Source organism: Halyomorpha halys, unplaced genomic scaffold, assembly GCF_000696795.3.
Source record: "Halyomorpha halys isolate HHAL.00 unplaced genomic scaffold, Hhal_1.1 Scaffold717.1, whole genome shotgun sequence".
NCBI lineage: Eukaryota > Metazoa > Arthropoda > Insecta > Hemiptera > Pentatomidae > Halyomorpha > Halyomorpha halys.
Window position 1 is genome coordinate 246,578 of NW_027115878.1, and position 21,267 is coordinate 267,844.

A 21,267-nucleotide genomic window follows, 5' to 3' on the forward strand; every position below is an offset into this window, starting at 1 on the left:
TTGTATCATGTCACTATGTCACCTACAGCAAATTTACTTGTCGTATATTCTTTACAGAGTTGTAAATAACAATAATTAATTTATATTAAAAAAAAAATCCTTGTAAACATTTTATCTAAACGATTTTTTATAAAATATTTTTGAGCTCAGATTATTTTTAAAAAATTCACTATTCCTTGGTGAATACTCTTAATCATCAAAATTGAAAGTCGTTTTCCCAAAAATCATTGCTAACTTACAGACTGTTCGACTAAACGCATTTAATACAACAGTTTTTCAATATTTTGAACTCAATTTTTTTGCAAAACGTTCATGTAATAAATGAATAATTTGAACCGTAAAAATTAAAAATCGGTTAAATCTCTCAATATATATATATTGTATATAAACCTACAAATAAGGAGTTTGTGACACATCCCTAATTGACATTCCCCCTTTTTTTTTTTTTTTTTTAGTTTACACTGTGATAGTTGTTGCAACTAATACCTTTAATATCTTACTTTAAATGACAGCATTAATAAGGAGTGTAATACCTAGTACATACATTCCATATCCTTGGGCCCACATACCATCAGCACTTACTTAAAAGATATAAATTTATTTATTATAAAGAACCATAAGGAAGGCCTAAAGGAATAATCATTTGTCGTGCTTGTAATTTATCTCAAAGAAAGAGAATAAAAAATTAGAAAGAGTGCCAAAAAGAATCTATGCCAACCGAGCCGTTTTATTTCCTAACTTAATATTAGTGCGTGCACTCTTTGACAAGCATTAATTAAGAATATTTGGTTGACATTTTTACTATCAACCTTTGAATTGAAAGTAAAAAAAAGTATACGGTATAGAATTGTACCGAGATGCAAAGATTCATGTTTGAAGGATTCTGGAGGTTTTATAGGACTATGATGAAAGTGTTTTATCCATTACGAAAAAAAAATTGTTGCGGTTCTCAAATCACACAGGATTCGCTTACTTTAATTTCAAACAATAAATTTGTATATTAAAATTATGATGGTCATGGAGATGGTCAGGGGTGTGGTTAATTTACTCATTTTTATTTATTTTTTATACCTTCACTTTCCTATTATATGGAATATGTAGCAAGGGGAAACCGAGATGCAAGTTTTGAGGATCACTGAGTCCGAATAATCAAGCAAAATGGTACACAGTTGTAACAGCCTAGTTTAAAAATGTAAAGTCGTACGAAGCTGAAGAAACATATTTACGACCGCTTGGTTACTTGGGATATTACAGCAATAAAAACTAATGGCCGAGATGTTTTACTTTTTTTTTCGATTTTCTCAAAAAGGACTCAAACGATTTCGATTAAACTTGGTATATGAATGTACAATAAAGTTATCTTTAATATAAGAGAGGTGTTATTCTCATATAAATAGTTTAACAGGGCTTAAATGCCGATTTTCCAAAAACTCTTCCTCTAAAGTAACTTTAAATTTGTTTATTTGAAATAATTAACCGTTTTGCATCGTTAATAGTAATAAGATATGTATAATTATGGACTATGAAAGGATTTAATAATTAACTACTGGAGGGAATGAAGAAATATGGATTAGAAAATGTGAGATACCTGGGCTTAGCCGACCTCTTTTTATTCCACATGGCATTGCTATTTAAAAAAAATTAAGATCTGTACCGCTACAACCCATGAAGGGTCAGGGGGTGCAGTACTTTGTACTGTTACTAGACCAACGGTTGTGCAAGGAGGTGATTTGGTTAGAATTCGACTGTCGGATTTTTACCCAATTTAAGTGGCTGGGTGGACCCCAGGTGGGCTCCAAGGACCCAGAGGAGTTGACTGAGATGGCTTTGCTATACTTTCTTAAAATGTTGTATTCTTGGCGGGAACAAATACCCTCAAAAACCCTAAAAAAACGAATTTTATAGCAATAGAAAAATAAAAATGTATTATATATGTAATAAAGTTGTATAAATACCTGTTAACTATTTTTTCTTTTCTTATGACCGCATCCCTGGCCACCTTCTCCATAATTTGAATTAATACGATCAATTATTTATATATAATCAATTTTTATTTTTATTTTGCTATAAAAATTCGTATTCTATGGTTTCCGGAGGTATTTTTTCCTTTTTTTCTGCCAAAAATACAACATTCTAACAAAGTATAGCAAAGCCATGTGGTATCTCTCATTTTCTAGTCCCTAAATTACTGTCCCTATTTCTCAATTCCCTTCTTCAGTTAATTATTAAATCCTTTCATAGTCCATAATTATACATCTTTTATTACTATTAACAATGTAAATGGTTAATTATTTCAAATAAACAAAATTAAAGTTACTTTAGAGGAAGGGTTTTTGGAAATTCGGCATTTTAGCCCTGTTAAACTATTTATATGAGAATAAGACCTTTCTTATATTAAAGTTAACTTGATTTTGCATTCATACACCAAGTTTAATCGAAATCGTTTCAGCAGTTTTTGAGAAAAAAAATCAGCCATTTGATTTTAAAAGTTGCTGTAATATCCCAAGCACCAAGCAGTCTTAATATATTATTTCAGTTTTGTATGACTTTTTGTTTTTAAACTAGGCTATTCACATACTTGTGTACCATTTTGCATAGACTTTTTTATTCGGACTTGGGGATCCTCAAAACGTGTATTTCCGTCCAAAACTAAAATTATTCTCGATCGTAATGTTTCCCCTTTCTATATATTCCATGTAAGGTAAGTGAAATTATAAAAAATATATAAAAATGAGTAAATTGAATAAATTAAATAATTGAGTAAATTAAATTGAATTAAATGAGGATTACAATATTATCAATTTATGAAAGGAAGATGCTCAAAAGAACTCAAATAGTAATAAAATTATTTATTGTGAGTCAACATTTCCACTTTCAAAATAAATGGCTCATATGTCGCTTACTAAAATATAAAAAAATTGGTAAAAATAATAATCTATACTAAGGTATCATGTATTCATGATCTTTAGTTTAACATGTTAAAGCCTGTTAAATGTAAAAACTCCTGTTAAATGGAGAAATATTTCCTTCTTTTACCAAGTTAAAACGATATAACATGGTTGAGAGTCTGTTAGTAGGTCTGCTAAATGGAGAATGGTGTCCACAACAGACCAACTGACCTCGTCACCAATTTGTTTGTTGTAGTAACAAGCAATGTAATATTATACATATTACTTGCTCGATGTTTATGTTTTGATTGTATTAGTTTTGTTTTGAATGTTTTTATAATTAATAAAGCAATGGATGACAATAATAGTAATTTAATGACAGTTGTCAATTAACTTATCTTGATTCTCTTCCTCACAAGTTAGAAGATCAACAAGAAACTCAGAAGCCAAACTTTTACATAACTTCCACTTTTTACTCACTTTGAGCATGTAATAAATTACTCAAATAACATGACGTTTTGGAAGAAAAGGTTATAAAACAAGTTGCTCAGAAAATCCGCTAGGAGCTCTTATGCATTCAACATTTAACATGACTTTAAATAGGGCTGCTCACAATCCTATACTTATAACATTTAACATGGTAAAACATTTTACCTTCAACATAACATCATGAATACCCCTATAAAAAAAAATTGTCCGTATTCGGTCTCAAACTCAAGGACTCAAATAGTAATAAAATTATTTATGTTTCGCCCCACTTTGAACGGCCTCATCAAGGCTTACTGAATGTTAAGTACATTGCTATTGATATTCTTGTGCTTTCGTTCTTTCAATAAGCCCTGATGGTGCATTGCAAAGTGGGGCGAAGCGTAGGCTCATAAATAGTTTTGTTACTATTTGAGTTCTTGAGTTTGAGACCGAATACGGACAATTTTTTTTTTTATAGGGGTATTCAGGATGTGTTAAATGTAAAATATTTTACCATGTTAAATGTTATAAGTATAGTATTGTGAGCAGTCCTATTCAAAGTGATGTTAAGTGTTTAGTGCATAAGAGCTCCTAGCAGATTTTCTGAGCAACTTGTTTTATAACCTTTCCTTCCAAGACTTCATTTTATTTAAGTAATTTATTACATGCTCAAAGTGAGTAAAAGTTTGGCTACTGAGTTTCTTGTTGATCTTCTAACTTGTGAGGAAGGGAATCAAGATGAGTTAATTGACAACTGTCAACACATTACTATTATTGTCATCCATTGCTTTATTAGTTATAAAAACATCCAAAACAAAACTAACACAAACAACAAGCAAGTAATATGTATAATATTACATTGCTTTTCTATAACAAACAAATTGGTGACGAGCTCAGCTGGTTGTGTTGGCCTACTAACAGACTCTCAACCATGTTATATCGTTTTAACTTGGTAAAAAAAGGAAATATTTTTCCATTTAACATGTTTAGTTTTTCCATCTAACATGTTAAACTAAAGATCATGAATACATGATACCTTAGTATAGATTATTATTTTTACCGATTTTTTTATATTTTAGTAAGCGACATATGAGCCATTTATTTTGAAAGTGGCCTAAGTCTATATATACTTAAATTGATATATTTAAGGGTTTGTGTTTCAATGCAATTACAAATATACATACAGGATACTAATGAGACATACTGCTTAAGTGTACCTAAAGGTGTTAAATTTATAGTTCCCATTGCTTTATTAGTTATAAGAACACTCAAAACAATACTGACACAATTAAAACACGATCAAGTAACCTAACACGAGAAACAAAATGATGAGCTAAGCTGGTTGGTTGCGTGACGTCATTCTCCATTTAACAGGCCTAGTGACAGGCTCTCTACCATGTTAAATGTTATATCGTTTTAACATGGTAAAAGAAGAAAATGTTTCTCCATTTAACATGTTAAACTAAATATCATAAAAACCCCGTATAGATATTATAAAAGGAAGTTGGTTTATCGTCACACGGTCAATCCGCGATCTTTCAAATAAATAAAATTTATTTTCTATCTTATAAAAAGAAATTATAGAAAATTTCCATAATTTACTCTGCTCATTTTTATATAATTTTTACATTTTGTAGTCCTGCCGTAGTTCACTTTATATTTCATGTCAATTATAATTTTATATTATTTATAGTTTTTGTATCTTGTTTTTACCCCTGACGAAACCCTGCAAATTGGGGCGAAAGATTGATGCTTAATAAATAGTTTTTACTCTTTGAGTTCCTTTTTGACCGAATTCTTTTTAGTGAATGGATGTGTTGTACTTGAATCCATTGTTTGTGAATCGATTCCGCATTCCGTTATAAGATCTTTGAACCCGACATAGTCTTTGAAGCACCCTGGGCGTAATTCGGGAAATGGATGGCCGGGAGTTTTGGCAAGGGACTATGAAGAGATTAGGAACAAACAACATCGATTGCCGAGCGGCCAATAGGCGAACAAGTGGATCTATCGCGGAAACTCCTCAAGTATATTTAGACCGATTTAGCCATCCCAAGATCAGAAGGAGCAGATGGTCTCTCGGGCTAGTTCCTACTACACTGCATCTGTCAGATATGTCACTTCTGCCTATGGCAAGGTAAGCCCTTTATTATATGAGCCGTTTATTGTAAAAGTGGCCTAAGTCCATTTGTCAATTATTTCCGATTGCCAGTGTTTACATGTACAACTTCAAGTTATCTATCAATAAAGCATTAGAGGTTACTTAACTTCCGAGTAAATACGATAATTCTGGAGACATAAGATTTCAGAGTTAGTTCAATAATTCAGTCGTTCAATTTGGAAGTGTCTTAAATCCATTTATACTTAAATTAAAATATGTCTAATGTGGCTAAAAATTGTCCAAATTGTTTAAAATAATCTAGAGATCACAAATTATTAATATCAGAACATTCGTTTTTACAAAATGAGAAAGATTTGGGCGTTGTAGAAATGACATTTAAAAAAATAATTTACTGTTAGTCTCCCGAGATTATTACAATATTATCAAAAAGTTGTTGAAATGAGACAAGAAGATTTTGTATCAACAAAATTATACAACACAATTTTTAAAAAGATAAAGAATTCTAACAGAGAATCAACAAAGTAATTAACAATATATTGAATGCAAATTGTCAGAAATGAACCGTATTAAATTTTCTATAAGACACAAATGAATGAGAATAAAAATTTTATAGTCCTGAATTTATTACCACGTCCGGTGGACCAAGAAATTCGAAAATATTATATTGACACCACTGTACAAAAATATCATACAAATTACAACAGCAAACTTCAAGGACATATATAACACCGGAACATCACGATTTCTTTAAATCCCTTCCACACAAAAAAAATTTAGATGAGTAGTAAATTGTTTTGTAATTATGTACGTTTTGTAATTAAAAAATATTTAGAATCGAATAAAGTATATTTTGGAAGTGTTGTAAAGATATGTAAAATAAAATGAGTATTTTATTTTTTTTAATTTGAAGCATCTTAAATTATGTTGAATGGACTTGGTTCCTTAAAATTGTATAACGAATCTTTTTGTTAATTTTGAAAGTGGCCTAACTCCATTCCTGGTAAGAAAACGCATATTACTCACTTAATAATTGCCATTATTTTAATGGGAACTATAAATTTAACACCTTTAGATACACTTAAGCAGTATGCCTCATTAGTATCCTGTACGTATATTTTTAATTGCATTGAAACACAAACCCTTAAATATCTCGATTTAAGTATATATGGACTTAGGCCACTTTCAAAATAAATGGCTCATACGTCGCTTACTAAAATATAAAAAAAAAATCGCTAAAAATAATAATCTATAATAGGGGTATTCATGATCTTCAGTTTAACATGTTAAAGCGTGTTAAATGGAAAAAACTTATGTTAAACGGAGAAATAGTTCCTTCTTTTACCATGTTAAAACGATATAATATATAACATGGTTGAGAGTCTGTCACTAGGTCTGCTAAATGGAGAATAACGTCACGCAACAAGCCAGCTGAGCTCATCATTTTGTTTGTTGTGTTAGGTTACTTGCTTGTAATTTGTGTTTTAATTGTGACAGTATTGTTTTGAGTGTTTTTAGCAATGGATGACAATAATAATAATGTAATGACAGTTGTCAATTAGCTCATCTTGATTCTCTTCCTCACAAGTTTGAAAATCAACAAAACACTCATTAGCCAAACTTTCAAATAAATTCTACTTTTCACTTAATTTAGGCATGCTGTAATAAATTACTTTAATTAAAACTTAGAAGTAAACAATAGCATGAAGTTTTGGAAGAAAAGGTTATAAAACAAGTTGCTCAGAAAATCCGCTATGAGCTCTTATGCATTCAATATTTACATGACTTTAAATAGGGCTGCTCACAATCCTATACTTATAACATTTAACATGATAATATATATAATATGTAACATGGTAATTCCATCTGTTCCTGCTATTGTTGACTTCGGGTTGAGTCCATTAGTCAAAATAATAATTGGCGTTACTCTTTTACATTCTAAATTATATAACTCCTTTAGTTCGGCCGATATTTGCGAAGCTTCTTATCCACAGTTGTGCTAATGTTGTCGCTTGGAGTCGCAATATCTATAATCTTAGCTTTATTTCCTTACCTGATTATGAGGATAATGTCTGGTCTATTATGGTACATCATGTGTTCAGGTATAATGGATTTGTCCCAATACAGCTTGATAGGGTCCTTTTGATGTATCCTTCTTGGATTATACTTATAATATGGCGTCTTTACATCCAAAAAGAGAAATTTCTTCGTTAGCACTGTCCATCCTTCAAAGATATGCTCTAATGATTCCTACCGCGCTGAACATAACATTTGTCGCATACTGTATCGTCCATTAGAACATTTATTATTTTAATAGGTCCCTATACTGTAACAACAGTCAATTTTAAGAGCTGTTAGTTTTCTGCTGTTCCGTTGGAAAACCATCCTTTTTCATTTTCACTTAGCTACAAATGAAAATCCAGTAAGGGGGAATTCCGCCATTATCAATAATAAATAAATTTCTATTTTGAAACGAGCAATGATTAATTTAAACGCAAAACATGGTAAGTGAAAGTTGTGTGAAGATGTTTATCAAGTGAAGATTAGTAAAGCAGGTTTTGTTCCTTAACTAATTTAATTATAGAAAATATTACAATGAGTTGTATTTAGGCCTCATTGTTCAAAAAGCATTTCATTACTTCATCAACTATGCAAAGGAATGCTAAGTTCTTCTTTTATGTTCCGTTGTAATTACAAACGAGACGGCATGTAATCCTGAGACGATGTTTATCCTATTGAACTAAACCAAAACAGAAGATCCTTCAGATCTTGGACAAGAGTAATGGCTAGTTGTTCTTCAAAACAAGCTCTCCCCGATTAAAACCAGATGCTTAAAAAAAAATTATCTCGCAAATAACTATTTCTATTGAACCTGGTGTCTAAAAACTGTTCAATGCGCATATTGTTTTATTATTATTTTTTTAATGTTATGTAATAAAAATGTCTTCATTCACTCCTATAATAAAGATACAGAATTTAAAATGGGGAGTATAGGTGAGTGTTTGAGAAATGAGTTAGTTCAGATGTCTCCCTTCTAGTCCAAGAGCCCGCAGGAAAAAACAAAACAAGTTATTTCACTCCAAGTTTTCATTAGTTTAATGAAAACTATATATATTTAATATTCAAATTCGTGACTCTGCTAACTACAGTTGGGGGGGGAGGAATTAAAAATTGCTCTTTCAAAACGTTTCAAATATTAATTTTTCATTCGTACCTCTTTTATATCTTCAAAACTATTAACAACACTAAAAAACGTAATAAAATATCATTTAAAATAGAATAAATTTGCTAAAATATACGCCCTAATAGAGCTGTTCCCGTTACGTTCTATAGTTCCCGATATATAATTTTTCGAAAAGCAACTTATTTTCCAAATAACGAAAAATCATTATTTTATGAATTTAATTTGGAAAATATCTATATATCGATACACTCTAATATATGGAAACTACATATAGATGTCTAATAGCTCTCAATTGAGTAGTAGTTTGTATGATATTCACCAAAATATTGATTTCTCTTTGTTCCGAAAAAACTTTTTGGTTTATGAAAACTATATACCGGGAAATATTAGACGTACAAATGCCTATTAGCACTTGATGAAGTTTACCTTCTAGTACAAGAGCCAGGAAGAAAAAAAGGCAGTTATCTCACCCCAATTTTTTATTACTTTAATGAAAACTATGTATAATTACTAGTCAAAATTGATGAGTCTGCCAAGTATAGGTAGGGGGAATAAAAAATGGGGGTTGTTTCAAAACCTTAAAAAAACATTAATTTTTCATTCGTAGCTCTATATCATAAAAACTACCAACAACACTAGAAAATATAAGAGAACATTATTTAAAAAAGTGTAAATTTGCTGAAATATTAGCCCTAAAAGAGCTATTCACGTCCAATATTTCTCGTGATATAACTTTTTAAAAAGCAAAATTTCTTAAAAATCTTCTGAAAGGTTAGTAGCTAGTTAATTTATTTTGAGAAATCTATATCTCAGAAACTATGAGACGTACAGATGTCTATTAGCACTCAAATTAAAGCTAGTCAAGCTAAAGCACTCAAGCTAAAGTAGTAATGGACTATCAATACGTTTTTGACCTTTACCTTCGTAGGAATAATAGTTTTCATGATATTTGGTAAAATACATTGATTTATAGTTGTTCCGACAATAAGTTTGATATATGAAAAACTTCATTTCAGAAACCATAAGACGTACAGATGTCTGCCAGCACTCAAATTAAAGCTAGTTAAATTTACTACAAAATAGTTAATTATGTTTATCTTTGTAGAAGTTGTAGTTTTTATGATATTTGACAAAATAAACTCACAAAATGTTCATTTATAGTTGTTCGTATAAAATGTTGGATTTTTGAAAAATATATCTCTAGATTCATTAGACGTACATATGTCTGCCAACACTCAAAATAAAGGAAATTCAACTTACTATAAAGTAGGTTATGACACTTATCTTTGTAGGGGTAGTAATTTTTATGATATTCACACGTGAATATAAATTTGGCAAATGAAAATTTGTCCGAACAACTATAAATCAATTTATTTTAGCAAATTTCATGTAAACTATTACTCCTACGAAGATAAACATCATAAAATGCTGTATAACTCATTAAATTAGCTTTAATTTGAGTGCTAATAGACATCTCTACGTCAAATGGTTTTTGAGAGATAAATTTTTCAAAATAAATTCACTAACTACTGATCTATTAGTACGTTCCATACAACATTTTTATGAAATGTTGCTTTTTAAAAAACTATATCTGGAGAACTATTTAACGTAATAACTCTATTAGGGCTCATATTTTAGCAAATTCGCTCATCTTTAAATGACGTTCTCTTAAGTTTTCTTGTGTTGTTCCTACTTTTTGAAATATAGAGCTCCGAATGAAAAATTAGTTTTTTTTTTTGTCGTTTTGAAACAGCCACCATTTTTTATTCCCCCTACCTATACTTGGCAGACTCATGAATTTTGACTAGTAATTATACATAGTTTTCATTAAAGTAATTCGCATAAACAAATCCACAAAATATTGATTTTTCGTTATTCCGAAAAAATTTTGGTTTTTAAAAAACTGTATCTCGAGAACTGTCGAACGTGAAGAGTCCATATTTTTAAAAATTTACTGTAATCTAAACAATATTCTTTACTTTTTTTTTTTTAGTGCTGTTGGTATTTTTAACGATATGGAATTCCAAATGGAAAATTGACGAAAATCTTAGATTTTTCTCGTTTAAAATTAACTTCAGAGGCGTGTACCTTAAATATTTCAACATTTATTTTCAAATGTTATTTACTGTATCCCTTGTATAGCCTAGATAAAAATTGAACCATTTTATATCAAACAATAACGCACAATTTTTTATTCTTCCATACTATGGTAGGCAGTCAATAATCTGGCTATTGGCTGTATATAGTTTTCATTAAAGCAATATAAAATGGGGATGAAATAACTTTTTTTCGCTCCTATACTGTTGGACTATCCTTTTACAACGATAATAATCAAGGATTATCATTCTTTTGGATATTTTAAGTTAAATTAAACTAGTTCGAGTGATATAAAAAAAAATATGGCTTTCTTCATAATATGGTTTATGATTATAAAATAGTCATATCTATTGGGCTGAAGTGGAAAATGCTCTTTGCCATCTTTTTTTGACATGGTAGACAGCCACTTATAATTTCTCTCATACTATTTTTTGATTTTCTACACTTTTGTCTTCCAGACCCTTCTTTACCTTTTGCCTATAACAGTTTCAAGACTGTATAAACATCTTTGCTTTGTGTGGATTGCTTTCCTAAGATAATGTCAAGTCTTGGATCGCCACTATCTCTTTATTCCTTTCTATTTTTGAATTAGCTGTTCGGTTGTCTTCAGAGACCTAATAAACACCAATCCAACCCATTCGAAAAATTTCCTGATGGGTTCTGATATCCTCAAGTGTGTTTCTCTGCTTTCCAGTTGTTTAGCAACCTAGTTATTATTGTATTATATTATTATAATAAAATGGGTTTTGAAGCTGTCTCTTCCATCATTTTGTAATGTACTCATTGACCAGTTATTTATTTGATTCAAAACCCTGTAATCGATAAATTACTTCCATAAGATACCTATATTGTAGTGATATTTTACCTCTCCTGTAAAATCAAATCAAAAAATGTTAACTGTTGCCATGGAAAGAACATAGATATTCGAAATTTAACAATAAAATGTGAATATTGTAAAACAATATTAAAAACAAATTAATTAATGTCAAATATTTAGAGAAAATATTATTATTTTGATGATTTACGATTTATAAATGATTCCTTTGAAATATAGGGTTATTAGATGACTTAAATTAGATGGTTCAAGTGTACAAGGCTACTATAATAAATAATATTACCATCAGATAAAAACATTACAATATAACAAAGGAACAATGCACTTTTCATTATATATATATTTTAATAATTCGGAATGTTTTTAATAAAAAGTAGTAAATTTTAATGCTTCTTCCTCACTACACATTCCCTAATATTTATAATAAATCATTAAAATACTGTCAGCTCTTTAACTGAACAGGCCTGTCAAAAAATCAGTTTACTCTTTAAGCACGTGCAAAGATAGAGTGACTTGTTGATAAAAATTGAGGTTCATTTTTTTTTTATTCAATTACATGACCACATAACGTTTTTACTTAAATTAAATGTCTAAAATTGTAAAAAGTTATTTGTTTTTTTTTGTATTTGATCTACTCCTTAGACTGTGGCTAATTTATTACAATCTACCGAGCTTTGGAACAGTCTGTAGAGAGACCCCAGTTTAAGGTACTATCTTAGCAATTAATCCAATTAAAAAATAAATCAAAACTTTTTTGTGTCAGATACACAAATATTTAAGCAAAATAGTGATTTGTTGTTTTTAGTCGACTTGTTAACAAAAGTTTTTTAACAGGTCTTAGAATAAAATTTTTATCAAATGATTATTTTTTGCAGGAAGCTAGTGGACATAGAGTTAACATCGAAGATGGACTCCACAGCAAAGCGATTGACCTTGAAAAGTTGTTCACTCCAGCATGTGATTCAGGAGAAATTACACCTTCTAGAAACAGTGAGTTTTTAAAATAGTTTGACTTAAGGTAAATTATGTCTCAATTATATACCCATCACAAAAGAATAGAAGCAAGGGTTTCGGGACAAGAACATTAGCCACATGATGTGAATTTTTCAAAAGAACAGTTTCAAAAAAATTCTACATTCCTTTTTTATTATTTTATATTGTTCATATTCCATTACACTTAATATATATGATCAAGCATCGGAAAAAAAAAATACAATAATTAGCTGAATAGAGAAACAAACGAGCATTTTGTACAAAACTTCAATTTTTTTCAACATTGTGGCATCACATTTTTGCTCCGAGTCATTTAAATGTATAAAAATTATTATAAAATGAAAAAAAAATTTACAGTCCATTCGGCTTAAATATGCTTACATGTGTTTTATGACTATTTTTTACTTTAGCAAACATTAATATTTTAAAGATTATTGATTGACCATTAGATTAGATTAGATCTATCAAAACACTTCGGTTCATTTTCGCTGTTCTTACACATTTGTTTTTTTGTTTTTTTTCAGGAAAAGTTTATGCATCTTCAAGTTTCTATTCTCCAAACCATCCAACAATGGAGGAGCAAGTTGAACTGGCTCGAAGAATCTCTCATTCTTTGAGCGATATCAGCAATCGAGAGTCCAAAGGGCAGTCTATGTATGTTAATAGAAAGAAGAGATCAGTAAAGTGGGTACACCAAGGTAAGGTCAATTATATTGTTATATATATTTTTTAATTTATAATATCTTATTCCTTCATTAAAAAAGGTAACTTTGATAGAAAAAAAAACATTGCTCTAAATCTCTTCAAAGAAAATTCATTATCACTTGCTGCACTGGTGTGTGTGTGTCAAAGTCTACAGTGATCAGCTACAAGTAATTGCTTGCATCAATAATTTTCAGTTTTATAGACCTGTTTGCTACTACCTTATTTGATTTTACCTTTTCCCCCTCACCAAATTGAGTAAAAATCTACATCATTGTTTACGAAAAAAATCCCAATGGTGTTAAGAATTAAATAAATGCTTAGTTCAGTGGCAGTAATGCTGTCTACTGAACCTTAGATAATGCATTATAAATTAGTATTTAAATATTAATTAATAGTACATATAAATATAAGTACAATTGATATTAAATTAATCTGCTTGTCCTAATTGGAGTACTGAAGAATATTAATCTAGTGAACAATACAATTCTTATAAAACCAGATAATTTATGTGTGTATGTATCTGTATTTATATATAGGTTTTTATTAGTTTTATTTTCCTAGGTGAAGGACTTGCACCAGAACCTGAAATTGAAAATATAAATCCTTCATTAAAAAAGGTTGGTTTATAAACATGTTTTTTTTTAAATTAACTTTTATCTTTATAAACATTGCATTATAAATTAAATTCTATGAATTTTTAAATTTTCAGGATTCTAAACCGCCTTTAAAGTTGGTAATGAACCCTAGGGGTCAAGTTCAAGATTTCACAATGCTTAAGAAACAGGGATTTGTTGTGGATCCTTTAGCTCCGATGAGCCCAGATGTATGTTTTGATTTGGTTCGAGACCTCAATGCACCGCGAGGAAAAGGTTTTTATTTTATTATTATTATTATTTTAAATAAACCTTTTAATCCTACAAAAGGTTAAAGTATTTAATTTTTCTGTTACATTTGCCTATACTATAATTTAGCATAATAATAATAATAATAATATAGAACTGTTAGATAGGTTTGTAGTATTTTCAATTAATAATAATCTATGCTTCGTTTTGATATAATTTATAAATTGCAGAATTTGGGAGAGTGAATTTGTCGATCAGGTGAAATAAAAATTGTCAAATGGTGGGAGTAAGAAAGGGAAAGAAAAAAAGAATGAATTGAAATATTTGTATTTAGTGTATAGACTGGAATTGATTGTAAAGGGAAACTGTGGGGAAAAAAACTGTTTTCTTCCTATTTTATTATATTATGAAAGGAATATGGTCCGGGTGCGGTCAAGAAAAACTCAAATAGTAGAACTATACTATTTTAATGAGCCAACGTTTCGCCCCACGTTGCAGGGCTTCTTCAGGGCTATTTTGACGGCAGTCATGTATGTATTTAGGCAGCATGGATGAATAAAGTATTTTTCTCTCCTAGTTCAAGCTGTATATGTGGTGGAATACAGAGTTAACATTCTCTATTTCACATAATTATGCTTTAATTTGGCGTGAACCATGACCAGGAGTGTTTTATTAGTTGTACATTTTGGACAATGAGCTTTTTTAAATTACAGCTTACAATGGCATTTGAAACCTCTATTTTGGACGATAATCTGTAAGTCTTCGCAGGTAAATGTGCATATCATCATCTATTTCCGAAGGCCGACCTAACCAAGGCTCATTTTATAGCAGCTTGTTCCCAGAATTGAACTTCCTGAATTAAAACGCTACCTTGATGCTTTGCATTGCATGTTCATCTACCAATGCACAAAATTCCTCAGTTACTATTTTTGCACTTAGTCCAATTTTCCAGTCGTGCCTCAGTAGGTGACGAATGACAATTTTTTGTGAAAGTTTTAAAATGGGACAAAAGGCATAGACAAATAGTATACATAATTAAATAAAGGACTGGTCAAAGTAAGCAACAATATCTGCATTGTTTACATCAAAGTCAAATAAGGATTAAAATATATACTTTAATATTAATAATGCGGTCATAATATATTTGTGATTATCTTATAATGAAGAATAGAGAGCTGAATAGCTCAAACTGTGATCTATATCTCCCAGACTCAGATTCCAATCCGTGTGTGGCAAATAATTTTTTTATTCTGTTATAACTGCTAAAGATTGACCCTAGGTGTCAGGAGCACTCATGTGAAGGGTTAGTGTGAATTGTTATTACATGTATGTTTAAAGTAATAAATAAGCAAAATCATAGCAACAAAAAAAAGGATGACCAATATTTTTTATTCCAAATATTGGATGAACCTTTATTGATATAAAGTAATAATAGAAATAAATAATTAAAATAACTCGATATACTTATTTTGTTATTGTTTTAAAGTGAATTTTTTATTTATTTATAGGTGCAGAACTATTCGCTAAGCGACGTAAGAGGTCAGAAAATTGGATCATAGATGAGAACAATGTGAAGACTCCTGAAGCTACAATGGCACAACCACCTCTGAGCAAACTCCCATCGCCATCTTATTTGCAAGGTTCAGCTCAGAGAACGGAAAACGTGCAGAAAATGAATCAAATTCAGGTATCAATATGCAATTTATATCTACCTTTATGTGTGGACAAAGTGTTGTTAGCTAATATCAAATTAATAGTTTTTTTAATTATGACTAATAACATTACTAGTTACGTCAGTATATATTTAGAAAGATTTATAGGGTTTATTAATTTTTAATTCTTAAATTTATGTTAAAATATTCTGTTTAAAACCTATTTTACTCTTTGGTAGATCTTTATATTATATTTTGTTATATAGTTTATTCTACCTAATAGTATAATAATTGTTGCATTGTTAATGGCCATTTTCGTCATTATTTGGAACTACAGTTTAATGAAGGATTCGGCCTCTTCAATAAACTATTGCTAGATTTTGTATTTTTTACTACTGCTTTCCCAAGAGGTTCTGAGCTCCAGCGTCAATCTATATCAAGGTTTGCCTCCCTTGACTTTGGTTTAGTTCAGATTTTCCTTGCTTTAATTTCTTCATTAGTGATTTACTAAATTAATTAAAATTTATGGAGTTGATGCAAAATACTGACTTAATTTATCAGAATTTCTACTTTTTATGATAAAAAATATATAATACTGTTTTCTCAAATAGAATTTAACATTTCCTTCCATACTTTCAGGAAAAATTTTCACAACCGCGGCTGAAATTGATCAAATCTCCTTGGGAGGCAGCTCTGGAAGGTAGCGTAGAATCAGCCTTCCAAGAAGTAAGACAGTCACCACGTGGGATCCTGATGGCACCCACACCAACAACACTGAAACGTCTGACTACACCACCACCTCCATCACCACCGATCATTAAAGATGAATTGTACAAACCCAAAACTCCCAAAGCTTGGAATCCACACCACCCATGCAAAACTTTCAGTAAGTACAATGAATTTCCATGATGCAAAAGTAATTTTTCTGTGTTGAATGATTTTTCAAAGTAATATGAGATTGTTTGAAGAAGATAAAAAAAACATATAAATTTCTTCATTCAGTCAGCTTGTTACTCAAAATTGATGTTTACTTTGAATTTTCAGCAAAATGTCTGTCTTTAAATATAATATCTGAATCAAAATTACCATATCAAGATAATAAATAAAATACTGCCTATTAGACTATAGAATGATAGCGTAATTGCTGCCATCTATATAATCCTAGTCTGTATTTAAAAGAAAAAAAGTTTACTTTTGAAGTCTAAAATTGACCCATTTTCAATCTAAACAGGCTGTCCTTATGTGTGGTAATATGGCAGGATGACACTACTCACTGTCATTCTTTTTTCAAACAAATTAATTAATTATAAATTATTAATAACTTCATTCAGTAATGCTCTGTTATATAGAAACATGATGATTTCGGAAAGGTCCGAAAGAGAGATTCCAAAACTTTTATGATTCTGAGTCTAAAATTATATCTGTTGGGCTTATTAACATCCCAGTAAAAAAAAACAAGGACAAGGAAAGGAACAAATTAATAATTAAAATTATAAATATACGTGTATTTATTTAAGTCAGAAACATAACTTTTTAGACTGTTTTATTTGTTGCTTCTCTAAGAAATAATATTTTTTGATCTTTTAAGAAAATGAAAATTTAAACCAGTATAAATGTTATAATTTTTTTCTTGAAAGAATATTTCTGTTTAAGTTAGATTTTGCAAACAAAACTTATTATCAATTTTAGCACTGTGTGCTTAAATTGATTTAGCTATGTACATAATTATTTCTAAACATTTACGTCATACGTTTTAAATTTGTTTGTGTAATTTTTTCCTCCACTTCCTGCTCAATCTAAATTTTCTGGATAATTATTTAGTTAGTAATAGCAATAAGATTGAATTAGAGTAAGATGTTTGAAAATATGACTTTATTATAGCAAGTGTGTTATTTAATTTTTTTAACATGGTATCAAGTGTTTAAAATGTTAAGCAGAAAAAAGCTTTAAAAATGATTGATTAATGAATGATAGGATGAGTTTTTTTTTCTTTTTAGTTTAATATGAAGTAATTATTTATAGAATTTCAAATTTATAACAGTTTTTTTACAAAAGGAGGATCTGGGTTGTAATGATCTCATATTTTGATGTTTCTATCGAAATACTATAATGGAAAAAACCAACTTTAAATTATGTCTAAATTATCTTTTTAAAAAAATATCTGTGGTATCATTTATCCTCAATAAAGCTAATATAGCATGACTTATAAATAGTGATCATTGTTCATATTTCGTATTTAAATTATAATCCTCTTTTTGTAAAAAAGGAAAATTGTTCTTTCTCACTAATTACACCATGTAAATCTAGAGCTTTAATCTTTTTCCTTTATCTTTAACAATTTTAAGTAATTCAATATCAGATTTTATTAAATAGGACATCCTATATAACAATATTTTTCTTTGGTTTATAAAGATTGATATATTTCTCATTAAATATAGCGAAATTAACTTTACTTAGGTTCTGTGAAGCTGGATAAAATTTTTGCTGGATCGCCAAGGTCTCCAATCAGTTTGGCATATGATCCTGAAACGAACAAAATTTGTACTGAGCCAGTAATTGTCGAAAATATACCTTCCATTGCAACAGAACTATCTGGCTATGAAGTGCTCGATGAGTCAATTCTTCAAGCGCCTAAAACTAGAAACCCCCATGAATTTCTTATATACGAGCCCATTGTTTCTAAAACCATGGAACCTCCGAGCGTGAAGAAAGAGGATCATGCCATTGTGCTGAGTAATAATATCACGACTTTAGAGAAGGAGGAAAGTAAAGTAATACTTGATGAAAGTAAAAGAAAACATGCCTCGCAAGTAATAGAAAAGAAAGTGACATTTTGTTTGAATGAGGAAATCGAAACATCTTCGACCGAAACGAATTCGGAAGAGATATATGATGAGCACGGCTCAAATGTGGAAAATTTGCCTTCTGTTGATTTACCAGAACAGAGGCGGTCTCCAGTAAATGATGATAGTTCATTAAGCAAACCCCAAGATACACATGATGTTGCTCAAAATCTCAGCTTTTCAGAAGAAATTAAACCTTCTGATACCGCTGGGTTACCAAAGGTGTCTAGTCTGGCTTTTGATAGCACACCCTCAATTGTTGTTAGTAATAATGAGCAATTCTCTCAAGAAAACCAAGTATATAAAAAAACAGACTGTTTCAGTCATTTACACTTTGAACAAGAAACTATATCTGCAGATGAAGAAGTTGAAGATCTGTGTGAAAGAGAATTTAATGAACTTAGTTTAGAGTATGAAAAAGTACACAAGCCTGAAGTAAAGAAACCTGCTGCACAAGTGCCAGGGGCAGTCCCTATATTTTCCGGTGTCGATTTCAGTGGAATAAAAAAGCCAGAACCTACTGTTCAGGTCGAAAAGAAATCATTCAGAAAACCTGGATCCCTCGTACCTGGTGCCAAGCCCTTGTTTGGAAATGCAATTGGGGATATTCATGTTTCATTAAATGAATCAGATGGACCCGATAGACCTTATGAAAAAATACCCGTAAAAAGTTTAATTAATACATTTGAACAAAGCACAAGACCCCAAATGAGATATAAACAAATGCAGGACAAAATACCTGATGCTGTTTCACCGAATAAATTCCTTTATAAAGAAGCACATAGCGAACAGAAAACAGAATTTGAAGAAAACCTGAAAAAAGAGGAAGTTAGTTTTTCTTCCTTAACGGAAAATGTATCGAAAAAAGAGGAAGTCAGTTTTTCTTCCTTAGTAGAAAACGTAACGTATGGTTCTTCTTCACAGACACATATGGAATTTTCAAAAGATCCAGTGAAAGACAAAATTGACAATATGGATGAAGAAGAAATTCAGCGAATTCAACAACACTATGAGCTTCAAAAGCATAAAAAGGAGATTTATGATCAGCAGATGCAAAAATACAAAGAAGAAATGAAAAAACTGAGGTCTAACAAGGTTCAAAAGAAAGAATCTGTGGAGAAAAGTACAAATAAAATTCATGAAAAAGAGACTTATGTGTCAAAGCTTCCCGCTTTTGAACAACAAAACTATAGTAAAGGGACATATGGAGAAGGCCAAAACAGTTTTATCCCTTGGAGTGAGTCATTCAGAATGATAAATGTTTGATTACTTAATTTTTTGTTACTAACTACAAATCCATGAATTGACTCATTTTGCAAGCTGTCCGTTTATACATTGTTATCCTGGCATTAGTTCACCATGTGTTTTGTTAAGGTCTTGCATTTATTTGTAGATTTTTCATTTGTTTGATAAAAATGAAGGATTGAAAATGTGGAATCTTGATCTATCATAGTGGATGTCAAATTTTGATGGTTACCTCATAAGTTTGTTTACTTCCTTGTTTTTTTATTTATTTGTTATTGTTAGTTTTTTGCATGGCACAAATTATTGTAGTTTAGAGCCATTATATTCCAGAACCATCTTGAGGTGATTTATGAATTGAAAAATATTAACACGATACAAAACTTAATTTTTATTTGTTTAAATTGGTGTTCTAAAAACCTTTATAAGTATTAAAAATATTTCATAGTTCTGTTTGTTCTTATAAAGAAATTAGAGCCCGAGTCATAAGTACTGAAAACCTGGTTTAAATCAAATAAAATATAAAATATTTCTATTAATTGCAGCAAGTAGTTTAGATAAATAAAAACATTTAATAATACATTCTTCAATAAAAATAATACATTTTTGATAATATAAATTATAGAATTATTTTTTTATTTCAAACAATTCTTTTTCTATTGAAGAAAAATAAAAGCATTTTATTTTAAAAGTCATTCTTAAAAAATCCCATTTGAAAATCCATAAAAAATTACTTTTATAAGTTATAAGGATAGTAACAGAAGTTCGAGGGGTAATTATTATACTATAAAACTATTCTTTCAAAGCATGAGTATATGAACCCTTTCTTCCCAATTGAAGTATATAATATTTATTTGGACATGACTAGCATGATAAAATTACAGAATAACATATGTTTATGGATTTATGATATTTATTTTGAAAATATCTCTATGTGATGGTCTTCAAATTATGAATGGCATTTTATATTAAGAAGCAAGAAACAAGAACCCACGAATATATAATTAACATATATATTGCCTAATTTAGCCCCAAAACTATAACTAAAGAATGGTAACCATAGTTGCAATAGGATATTAATATTAACCATATTGTCATTTGAGCCGTGATGCCTCATAACTCCGAAAAAACACTTTATACCATTTTAAAATAATCTGGTGTGGTTCACGCATCATACAACTTTCATTTACTTCCCTACCTAAGTTCCCAAGTTTTGTGCCGTTTGGTTGGCTCTTGTTGAAGTTATTGCTATTTTTTATGATTTTCGAAAAAAAAAAAAAATCTTAAGATTAGGGAAGGCAAAAATTATAAACAAAAACTTTTATTTTTCTGTAGGTAAGTAAAATCAAAATATAAAATTAATAACTTTATTCTAGAAACATCTCAAAAGAATTCTTGG

The 21,267-nt window shown here is 29.8% G+C and overlaps 1 protein-coding gene across 7 annotated transcripts in view; it reads left to right on the top strand.

The window, feature by feature from the left end:
- LOC106685612 (uncharacterized) overlaps positions 1-21,267 on the top strand; it is a 62,897-nt gene that overhangs the window by 39,649 nt on the left and 1,981 nt on the right. For 6 of the 7 annotated variants that reach the window (XM_014428394.3, XM_067052830.1, XM_067052828.1 and 3 more), the window contains 7 exons: positions 12,467-12,581; positions 13,109-13,282; positions 13,851-13,906; positions 13,999-14,158; positions 15,640-15,818; positions 16,423-16,669; positions 18,241-19,863. In XM_014428394.3, the coding sequence (XP_014283880.2) occupies positions 12,467-12,581; positions 13,109-13,282; positions 13,851-13,906; positions 13,999-14,158; positions 15,640-15,818; positions 16,423-16,669; positions 18,241-19,863 (2,554 nt within the window). Of the gene's footprint in view, positions 1-5,391; positions 5,494-12,466; positions 12,582-13,108; positions 13,283-13,850; positions 13,907-13,998; positions 14,159-15,639; positions 15,819-16,422; positions 16,670-18,240; positions 19,864-21,267 lie in introns of those variants that run through there. The other variant, XM_014428397.3, reaches the window with a different exon arrangement.